This window comes from Diadema antillarum, unplaced genomic scaffold (genome assembly GCF_040938485.1).
Source record: "Diadema antillarum isolate AM-2024a unplaced genomic scaffold, OU_Dant_1.0 seq00000619_RagTag, whole genome shotgun sequence".
In the NCBI taxonomy this organism is placed as follows: Eukaryota; Metazoa; Echinodermata; class Echinoidea; order Diadematoida; family Diadematidae; genus Diadema; species Diadema antillarum.
The window spans coordinates 895046-907344 of NW_027271542.1; the positions used below are offsets into that span (position 1 = coordinate 895046).

A 12299-nucleotide genomic window follows, 5' to 3' on the forward strand; every position below is an offset into this window, starting at 1 on the left:
TAGAAGTGCCTGGTCAATTGCCATGATTGTTTGCCACCCCCACCCCCCCACCCCCCCCCCCCCACCCCGAAACACACACACACAATTTATCTTACTTGGCTGAGCAAAAAAAAACCCAAAAATGATCACCCAAAATGTCCGCTTTTGAAATAACTTGTCAAGATGAAATGCTTCCTACTTTTAATATCAGTGCGATATAGGTTGTCTTTTTAATGTGAAAGGACATACGGTATCACAATTAGTTGGAGTTTTCTAGGTACACTCTTCCACATAGGGATTGCTCTTTATCTGACTTGCTACACACTCATATAAAAAAACACCAAAAAGGTATTGTTTTTAGACATATAGTGCCGTTCATGTTTGCCTCCCCCTCCCCCCCCCCCCCCCCCCCCCCCCGAAGTGCATGCATGTGGGTGTGTTTTTATATGATTGCTGTGTGCACTACGTATGTAAGAAGTTGTTTTAGTCATTCAAATTATTCATACACATAGTCTTTATGCTACTGAATCAAATCTACATGTAAGCAAAGAATATGAGGGGTTGGAGGGAGCAATGGGACTGGAGGAGAATGTATACTACACAGTTTGTGGCTCTTAGGCCAAAAAAAAAAATTGTTGCATTGGCGTAACATGAGATTTTCAAATAGGGTCGGTCGGGCGGATTTTTTTTTTTTTTTTTTTTTTGCTACCTGCATTTTACGTGTAAAACTCGTGCTCAGCTCAGTAAACAGTTACAACTGCTGCACCGAATGTGCTGTGTTCATCTATTCTACAAATCATTTATGAGGCCGATATTACTGGAATTATACCCCTTCACAGAATTTAAAGATGTTGAAATCCCTATCCTGAATGTTTTCACTTCATATTTTACTATTTTGACTTAGATAAGATAGATGCAAATTGACCCATATGTACGATCTTTTCATCGCACACGGCGATCTCTATTACAGTCCCACATATACAGATTCGTGTAAGTTCTCCACACAAAAACCTATGGCAAAACTGTGCACAATACATCGCAGTCTGAATGCTACGTATACACTGAATAAATCTTGTTAGAGTACGTGTCCGTGTTGGAAACAGATGACGTACTGATCAAGGAAGGCTTATGCGAGGCACTAGATCTCTCCCTCGTACATCCGATATCCCCAGAGCCGTTTCCACTTCCGGGTTTGTGCGATCGCGATTGCAATCAACAAGATATTTGATATCGATAGCAAAAAAAAATAATAAAAAAACATGGGGTCGGCGGAATTTTTAGGGTCGGGCGGGTTACGCCAATGCAACAATTTTTTTTTTGGCCTTATTATGTGTGTAGCTACAACTCTAGCCCATATCTGATTATCTTAAATAAACTTGATACAAGATGACAGCACTATGAAAGGTCAAGATTGGTTGCTGTAGTAGACATGCAGAATGTACTGTGCATCTTACCTGGTATATCTACATACCAGTAGGCCCTATACACTGTTTTCCATATCAATGTTTCAACTGTTATGATCCTTCACTGTCTATGCACGTAACCCAATGGGTATCAAAAGGTAGGGTTAGTCACAGACAAAACAGAAATTGGAAATATACAGAGCTAGCATACATCTCCATAAACTGCTTAGAATGATTGCTATATATTGGATATTAAGGGCTATATACAGGTCAGGCTGGTCATGTTATTCCCATGGGTCTATTAAGTGTTTAACAGGTGACTTATTGACATACCACAGATAACCTTTTTGTCCTACAAGTTTTCTGATTTGGTTCAAATTGTCAGTGGTCTGTAATTTTTAATCCTACATCTCTTTTCCAAGAGCAGCATGTAAGGTCAAATACTAGGGGCCTACAATTCTTGTAATCAAACACGGAAAATATCTGGTTTGAAACCCTTTGGAACAAGCCAAAGTCAACATCACAGTCATGTTGTCCGCTGTCTAGAATGAATGAACTCCTAATAAGAGCCTACTATACAGGGCTCGGTTGAATGCAAGATTTCATATGCCTATACATGATCCTTCACGCTGTGACACTTACATTTACCAAATGGCTCATCATTTGTGTCAGTATTCCCCCCCCCCCCCAGTAATTTGCCACACATAGGACTAATTCCTACAGATGCTGTATTTTACTGTATTTTGCAAGAATCAGTAAGAGGCAGTCAACACTACAAATTTCTTTTGTCATTTTCTAGGAGTAGAATTAATCCATTATGATTTGAATACCATGTATCACTGTGAGTGAGTCATACCCACACACCCAGTCAAGTTCACCGAACCATGGCAGTCTACTTCATGCATATCATATTCATCACAAACACATTGTCCCAAATACATTACAGATGATTGAGCCACAGAACGTCAACTTGACTTGCAGCTCTCATCATGATGGTCACTATGACTACTCAAAAACAAACTGACAAGTATTCTACAAGTTAAAGGGGTTGTACAGTATTAAAGGAGATGAGATTTGGGCTTTTATCTTTTTGCAAGATACCAAGAAAACACTTATGAAATAGTACAGAGCATACCATTTTAAGAGGAATTCAAAGTTTATTTGATGAAAATCGGGTTTGGAATGAGTGAAACACCTAAAAACAAAGTAAAACAAAACGAACGTAATAAAAGGTAGGTCCCACATTTTATCAGAATCGCTCCATTTAGGATATCTCAGCCATTTCAAAACCAATTTTCATAAAATACACGTTGAATTCCTTATGGAATTACATGCTCTTTCTGATTTCATAAGAGGTGTCTCATTATCTCACAAAAAAAAGAAGAATGTTAGAAACCTGAAACTAGGTCTCAACCAAAACTATTCAATTCCTTCAATCAACTAATGTGATAGAAGGAATGATTCTGATTAAAGGACAAGTTCACCTTCATAGTCATGTGGGTTGAGTGAATGCAGCAATATTAGTAGAAAACATCAGTGAGAGTTTGAGCAAAATCGGACAATCCATTAAAAAGTTATGAATTTTTGAAGTTTCTGCTCAGTCACGGCTGGATGAAAAGACTGTACTATAGCTTGTGATGTCGCATGAGTACAACGATATAAAGAAAGAATAAAGAAAAATCAACATATTTCCATTTTTCTCGCATAATAAAAGAACACTCCACTTCTCTCTTTCAGAAGGCAGGGGGAATGATATTACCCTTAACATACGTCAGTAGCAAGTCGTAGAACTGTGCACTTTATTCAAAAAGTAAAGTTTTGTGAAATTCTCTTTTTATTTTCCTTATATAGTTGTACGCATGTGACATCATACACTGTAGTAGTCTTCTCTTCCAGCAGTGACTGCGCAGATACTTAAAACATTCGTAACTTTTGAACGGATTGTCCAATTTTCCTCAAACTTTCACTGATGCGTTCTACTAATATTGCTGCATTCTCTCAATCCTTATGTATATGAAGGTGGACTTGTCCTTTAACGGTGGGGCTTGGCTTATTATCAACATATGAGTCTCTGTAGTGGAAATATTACAAGATAAAAACAAGCTGTAAAGTTTGTATCTATAAAAGGATCAGTCACAAACACTAAAAAAGCATGATTCTAATCACACTTTTTTTTTCACTGTCGTTCACAAGAAAGAAATCGCTATCAAAATCGCACCAGTTCACAAAGAAACATTGTGAGTTCAATCGCCCTTTGTTTGAGTAAGATCAAACTGCAGGTGCATGAGTCTCAGAGTATGAACAGACTTTCCTGTGCACCTTGCATTATGGGATATAAAAGTGGACAAATTTTGCACTACATCCATACACACATATACTACAAATAAAAGCAAGACCATTCAGAAAAAAGTGGACTACACTTGTATTTTTCAAAACACTGCACTTTAAATGGTGTGTGGATAGTAATTTCAATCTCACTAAGAGCCACGATTATTATGTCCACACACTTGGGAAAAAAAATGGTTTTTGTGTCGCGATTCAAATAGCAACTCAAATAATCATGACAATTAGTGGCTGTGTGTTTTACTGTGAATTTTATTGCAGTCCAGTTTTGGAACTCCGAAAACTGCTCAAATTTGACTAGCAGGTCTGAGATCCTTCTAGTTATCAATGGAAGACTTGCTACAAGTTGGATGCATCATGCAATTAACTTGGAGACAAACAAAACGGTTAATGCTTGAAGATATTCTTGAAAAAAAAAAAGATATTACAGGGCAAGACACAGATTATGTAATATAAAATGCAAGAAAAATAATGAGATAGCACACCCTGTGATAGCCTGGTGTTGATAAATTGCTGTGCTGTTCCCTGTTGAATTCATAAAACATTTGAAATCATCATTCACATGACATATCTGGACAGTAAATTCAAATACATACATGTATTTGACCCATAAACATTTTTCTCCAAATGGACAAATGACATGAATCATATCATACTATTACCCATCTCCCATGAGTATGTGATACTTTTTCCAATATCCCCAAAACTTTAATAGCATGCCATATTGCTCAAATTTCAGCCTTTCTAGACTCATTTGAAAATTGTGGGATTATGAAAAAAAAAATGTCAGCTACAAATAAATGTTAAGACTCACAACCTAACTGGAGAGTAAGACAATCATGCATGTTGCATAATCATTTTCACAAAGGAATTCATGTTATAGGCAAGACATCAGTAATATACACACAAAGCATTGATAATGCATAATCTGAGAGTGCATTTTAGCAGGTTAGTGCTATTGTGAAGTCATACCATACATGTGATCGCCCAGCTCAAAACAAACAAAAACTAGGCCAAAATGAATTTCTACTTTTCTCAAATTTTGTAATTTAAGAAATAAACTCTAAGTTTTCAAATGATACATATTTTGTTAAAATCTGACAATTCTAACCCAATCAAAAAGTGAATGAAATAAGACAGAAGCAAGAGGTATACTTTCATGGAGAAAGAAGAAAAGAGGATAAAAGGTAGTGTCACACAAATGTGCTGTGCATACAAAGTATGAATTTCTGGGGGGGGGGGGGAGGGTGAAGCAGCACTTGTCAAAAAAAAATATATATATATACACACAAATACATAAATATATATATGACTATAGAGATATATAAATATATAAATATAGTGTATATACTCTCTAGAAAAAAATCGAGTGAAAATATTCACTCTTAAAGGAGTGAATACAAAAAAAAAATGAATTTAGAGTGAAATCGGAGTGAATTTTGAGTGAAAATGTTCATTTTCACTCATTTTGGAGTGACCTCAAGGATCACTCGAAGATTTTGGAGTGATCCCTGAGGTCACTCCAAAACGAGTGAAATGAACATTTTCACTCAAAATTTACTCCGATTTCACTCTAAATTCATTATTTTTTGTGTTCACTCCTTTAAGAGTGAATATTTTCACTCGATTTTTTTCTAGAGAGTAAATATATATCATATATATATTAATATATTTACATATTCTCAAGTTCAGTTTTGTTTCAAGTTGCTAAATGTTGACAGCAGGTTGACAAAAGATTTATGCTCTCCCAGGTAAGATATACTTTAAAAATTTGAGTCGGTCAAACAAAATGACTTGATTTAATGATTATTTAGTTCCAATACAAAGAATCTTTAAGCTGCGACTTCTTGTGGGGTTTTGAGCTGGGCGGTCACATGACTATGATGAGTGGAGTAGCAAAGAATGATACATGATGGTGTTACTATGTCATACCTTCCATAAAGATGACATCATTGTCACTGTGAGGCATCAGTCTGACAGACAATAATCAAATCATATCAAAACCTCCTTTTTTCACTCTGTACATCCCTTCTTCTTCATATTGTTTCTCTACCTAAATATATGATACTGCGAACACACACCACATTGTGTTCTATGAAGTTTCATTCATGCATATGTGCAGATGTTCCTGATTATGTTGAGATGGAGAAAATAAAAAAAATAAACTTGAACTTGAATCAAAAGAAGATGATTTCATCACCAAAAATTGTTTTTGCCCTTTGAAGCACTAGTTATGAACAATGATCTAGGTTCCTGCTCAATCAGTGGACACATGTATCATAAAATTTGAACCTCTAACAAATCTTAACATATGAGACTGTGGAGTATTGAATAGATAACCAGATAAGTGCAAGAAATTTAGGAATGGTGGGTGAAAAACAACTGATGATGGTAAAGAAAGATGATGGACAAAATTATTCCACAATAGCTCCCTAGTATGACAAGCTCAATCAAGTTGGCAAACAAACACTTGTTTTGTACTCTCAATAGATTGTAAAATATAGTTCAGTATGCTATTTAAAGAATATTCAATAATACTACTGGTTGTAAGCCCTAGGGCTGTGTACACTAGATCTTTTTAATACAATATCATCAAATTAAACCTCATGTGATTTAATAATCAGTACATAATCAATTCAACAGCAAAGACATTATTTCTTGCAGAACAAGTATTATGCAGTATATGTCAATGCCTGAAAAAGGAACATTTATTCAATATTGCAGAGGAAAACATCCAGTTAAAACATGGCTGGACAGGCAACACGAGTATCACTCACATCAAGAATCCATATTTAGTTGGAACGAAATCTACCAGCACTACAGCATTACTTATAATGGTATGCTAGAGATGTTTTTAATTTCATCAAAGCTCAACCTCCTAGCCTGACCAGGGCCCCATTTCATAAAGATGTTAGGATGGCAATTCTTGCTGGAATGGCAACTTCCAATCGCAACAACCAATCAGGAAGCTGGATTCATGTCATTACCATGACAACTGCCATTCCAGCAAGAGTTGCTATCATTTAAACTTTTTTATGAAATGGGGCCCTGGAAGTACCAACTACACAGATAACTGTATACCATCTAGTGTAGATTTCCATACTGGTCTGCAATTATCATTCTGTTAAAAAGATAAAACAAAAACAAAAACAAAATGGTGGTAACTGTATCTAGAGGATGCAAAGAATAGTTAGTAAATCTAAGACATACCATGATCTAACTGGATGGTAGCATTTTGTGCCTTGATGTATCCTTCTCCTTCTGCCACACAGACATAGAGACCTTCTTTCTCTACACCGAAGTTTGGGATCTGTAGACTAAGGTTGTTAGTCTTCATTCCATTTAAAGATTTGTTTTCAATGACTTTCCCTGATGGATCACGCCATTCTAGAGAAGGGGTGAAGTGGGAGAAATCTGCGGTGCATGTGACGGAGTAAGTGTTGGTTGACGTGTTGAATAGCGGTTCTCCAATGGTTACATTCACCTCTGAATTGACATAAACAGATGAAAGAGAACATAATACCATCATGTTAATGAGAAAACACTGATATCAAGATAAATTCAGTCATTTAAATGAGATACAAATTGTATGTAGATATGATTCATCAAGGAATAACTTTCCTTCTCAAAATTGAATGGCAATTTTTGTCAATTGACATACATTATGAACAAAAATGGTGTACAAGTCTACGTTAAGAAATTGCTATGCAAATGACATTTGTATAGCAGTCATTACAAAACGCATAGCAAATTGCTATGTGATACCAGGAAAATTATTCCCTGATGATACATAACCCCATGAATGCACTGCCAATCACTCTCAAACACTACATGAGAATCAGGACAAGAAGCCTTTACAAACTTATCAGTCTAGTAATCTTTAAATGTTTGTTACAATGATTGAAATGTTGCTTCCTACCAAGTTGGAAGAAAGACGCCATGCAGAAGACAACTTCACAGATTTCAGTGTAACTACAGCTTTCATGAATTCACTCATACAAAAAACAACAACAACCAAACATAAACTCTGAGAAGAAAAAATGCCTCCGGCACCCTTCGGGCTGGGGTATAAAAGTGATATCCTTCTAATAATAGGAACTTTCAATTATTAACTATAAAACAAATTGATACTTAAATTATTATTCTACTGACATTGGCACAATGCTGATGGTGCTTTGTATATCAGAATGCCTTGAATTAGATGTTAGTTTGAAGCATGTTTAACAGCATTAGTATGTTCTACAAATACAAGTGAGTATTAGACTGGTATATTTGATAGTTTTTTTTTGTTTTTTTTTTTTTGGGGGGGGGGGGTTTATTGTTTTGTTTTGTTGTCTGACAGAGAGCAAAGAGTAAACTAGGAACTTCTTAAAAATACATTTCACTAGTTACTAGTACTCTACATTGTATTATATAATAGTCACTGTCCTTTATGACAAAGGAAATTTAAGTCTGATCTACAAAACGTGTACAAGTAAGGCTTCAAAAATCTGACTTAAAAGAGCCTATGTCAGCTTACAAATAACATAAAAATCATGCACACAAACGGTGAGATATATGTAAAACAATACAAACAAAACGGCAAATACAGCAAGACTATAAAAACAAGCCAACTATTTGTTAATATTCCTTTATACAGATGTTGCATATTTACAATACTGTATACACCAAATATTTCGTGAGGTTTTTATTTTCACAAATTTTGCGAGTCAGGTGATATTCTCAAATTCAAAAGCGGGCTAAAATATCAACTCCGATCCTGACATGAATGTAATGTGCACACATACATTTCTCCATTCAGTACTGGACTCCACAATAGTGAATTTATCACTCACGAAATTTTTGTGAAGTCCCAATTCGCGAAATAGTACACTCGCTATTCAAAATATATGGCGTATACAGTATGTAACTTATGAGAAACATACTTTTGCAAGGAGCATGTAACAGCCGGAAGATAAATAATAATAATAATAAATATCATTTATATCGCCCTTATTACGTTTCTAAGCGCTAAGCATCTCGCAGAAAAATTAGAAAGGAGAAATTCAGTCATGAAGTAGATAGCAAAATGAAACACAGTACAAAATACATAATACACAAATTCTAAATTATAACTTATGGAATGAACATAACATATTTATATAATAAATCAATAAATATTACATGTCATGAGTGAACAGATGGGTTTTGAGTAACTTTTTGAAAGAGTCTACTGTAGGAGCTTAAACTAGGTGATCCTTTCAAACACTCATCGCTTTATTGGTGTTCTATTTCAAATGTTATGTAAATTCAAACTTCTATACCATTATCAGTTTTAATGAACAATAAAACATAAAGTAACAGTCTTGCGCCTTATTTTGATTTCATCTTTATTGAGACATGACTGTTCTGTGCATAGATATATAGCATACAATACTGTGAAACATGATATATTCACGGCATTAAATTTTTGCGAACAGCCACTGGCATTCACTGCATATAGTATACACACAAACTTTCGTGTGCATTTTAATTTCGCGAATCTTGGCGCTCGCAAAATTCTCAAAATTAAAATGCACACGAAACATTTGTTTTACAGTAATACCAGGCCTGACAGTGCTGGTTAAAACTATGTGCCTGAGGTGACTTCAATAGCACTATTTTTCTGAGAGGTGCAGCCCTGACAAAAAAAGTGCTACTAAAGTCACCGAAGGCACATGATGGTTTAACCAGAACCTCGAACAATGGCCTGGTATATTTGTTTTACATATCCCTCCCTATGAATTTTAAGAGTAACAGCAAAGTAAAGTGGGTGGTTGACTGATCTAAAGTTATCTCCTTTTTTTTTATGCACAAAATTATGATGTGAAAGTGTATGCATCAACTGCACTATGCCCTTTATCTCACAAAGCGTAGACGCAGTGCATTTGGTGGAAAACCGTACTGTGATGTGATGTCTCATGCACTATTTAATATGTGCATGTGACAAGAGTGGTGCGTTTGCACTTAACAAATATCGCAATGGCAGCATGATATAGTTTTTTTAAATATTTCCCAAGGGAAAGAGTTGGACTAGGATTTTCAGGGTAGAAATACGTTTTGTCACTTTCCATGCCCTCCACCAATCAGAGGACAGGAAATAATTTGTGAGGGGTATAAAAGGACCTACTGGTGAAGTCACCAAAGACACATACTTTAACCAGTGCCTCAAAGAATGACCCAATATATTTGTTATATATCCTTCACAAATAATTTGAAACTGCAAAGAAAGTGGGATTTACTTAATGTTTACAGAAAGGTTCATGGTTGACAGACCAGTACCGAGTTCATTTTTTCTATCCACAAAGTTACATGCACACACATAAGTGTATGCATGGTCTGTGGTACGTGATGCCTATTCATTTCTATTATGTGAAAACCTAACCTGTCTTCTTGTGAAGAGAACATGCCATGTCGGTGGGACGCCACCATACTGTACCCATGTCAATGCAGTGGGCAGGATGCGATATCTTCTCATTCACTAGAATACACGCCTTTGATGCATTAGGAGTACATTTTATAACGAATTGCCAACAGCAAATTTGTTTTTTTCTCTGGGGAAATAGCTGCCTGGACTAGAATTTTCACGGTTGAAAGATGTTTTATCACTTTCAATACCCTCGACCAATCAAAGGACAAGAAAAAAAAATGTGAGAGATATTTCTACAAATAATATATTATATCCCAACTATAGCGTAAAGCATTATAGTTTGGATGTCATTTATACTTACCAGGTACACATGCTTTGTTTATCTCATCCGGTAGACCTAAGGCATCTGGGATACCCTCTCCACACCATTGTGGGCAGTCAAGGAAGTTACTACATCGGTCAAGATAGCGGAAGTCTGGATGGATCCCCAGGATGACGTCCACTGGACATTTCTGACATTCTCTGCACACACCCTTGTCACAGTACTCACTGTAAGAGGGAATACACGTCCCATGAAAGTCACATTTAACAGACATCAACAAGTCATGTAATGGCGAGGCATCGATAAGGATGTTTAAGGGTGGGATTTCACGGAGCACGCGAACGATTTGCGAAGGACGCGAATGACAAAATCCAACATTCGGAAAAGTTTTTCTCCGAATGTTTTCCGACAATGAAGCCGAAAACTATTCTTGCGCAATTTGTGCGAAGTTCCCACGACGTATGTGCGATTGTCGTGTGTATCACTGCTAAAGTACAGCATGTTACGTACACAAAGAACACGCGACGGAAATGCGAACAACGAAACATTTTCAATAATCATGGGAGAAAATGTAGCAAGGAGAGGTGGAAGCAAGAAAAAAATCAACTCAAAAAGCTTTCTTGAGTTTATTTTTTTTTTCTTTCCTGTATTTCTCCTTTCTTTTTCTCTCATTTCTCTATCGTGTGTTTGCCTACATTTTTTTCACCCTAGGACGTATCTCCACTAGTAAAGCATTTGTTCCTTTTTTTTTTGCAGTTCCTCCAACACATAATCTCTATAGTTCAAATGAAATTAAGTGTATTCTGCGATTTTTTTTTTGTATATCAAATATTCTTTCTCTTTGCTAGTCTTTAATTTCTTTCGTTACTATAGTTGTTAATATTTAATTGTTTGATGTTTAGATGTATACTACGATTTTTATTTGTAGAAAACGTACAGGGCATACATCCCTCAAACGTGCGCTAAACGTTCGCGAGAATGTCTCAAAAGGTACGCGAACAGTTCGCGATTACGTCGTAAAATGATCGGAAAAACTTCGCAGATTTCGCGTAACATACGCGAGACATTCTCCGAAGTTTCGGAGTCTGTTTGGGGTTTCACGAACATTTTGCGAACATCGCGCGTGTCTTGCGAAGGTCTTGCGCATATGACGAAGCTTTAAAGACACTTTCGAGAACAATTCACGAGCAAATCCCGACTAAGTGTGCGGAAAAGGTTCGCAAAAAATTTCAAACTTTTTTGAAATTATCGCCGAAGTAAAAACGACATTCGCGAACAATTGACGACGCTTCCGAACCCTCACGTTTGTTTGGCGATCTTTTGCAGACTAAAATGCGAATGCTGGATTTTGCCATTCGCGTCATTCGCAAATCGTTCGCGTGCTCCGTGAAATCCCACCCTAACTCTCTATGTGCCACATCTGTACGCTTGACTCAGTCAACAGTGTGCCAACTTCACATATTCTGCTCAAACGCATTAACCCGCCCAAACTGATCACTAAATCGCCAAATTTCACAGTACAATGAAAACGTTTCCTGCAAGTTCATTCATGCCACAGCTTTACATTTTATGTGTTGATTGACTATTGAGCAGTGTTCCCTACTGCATTTGTTTTGTATTGCAAAAGTTACGCCTCTACAATAATGTAGCTAGTGGTCATTTGAAAGAAACGCAAATATGCATTTGTCATATATCATATTTTTCATCAATGCAAGGCTTGGCATTTTCTCCAGAACTTTACTCAGTCATACCATGTCCAAGGTAACAAATATTAAAAGCTACGTATAGATTTGAAAAACAATGGGTTTTTTTTTCTCACAGCATGACTATGTTGGTGTCTCAGAATAATGGGGCACACAGGGGG

The 12299-nt window shown here is 36.3% G+C and overlaps 1 protein-coding gene across 1 annotated transcript in view; it reads right to left on the reverse strand.

Annotated features, from left to right (window-relative positions):
* LOC139736017 (uncharacterized) overlaps nucleotides 1–12299 on the reverse strand; it is a 46208-nt gene that overhangs the window by 10865 nt on the left and 23044 nt on the right. Inside the window, exons 3-4 of the mRNA XM_071646763.1 lie at nucleotides 10475–10662; nucleotides 6947–7211 (exon numbers count right to left, since the gene is read on the reverse strand). Coding sequence (XP_071502864.1) covers nucleotides 6947–7211; nucleotides 10475–10662 — 453 coding nt within the window. The remainder of the gene's footprint in view (nucleotides 1–6946; nucleotides 7212–10474; nucleotides 10663–12299) is intronic.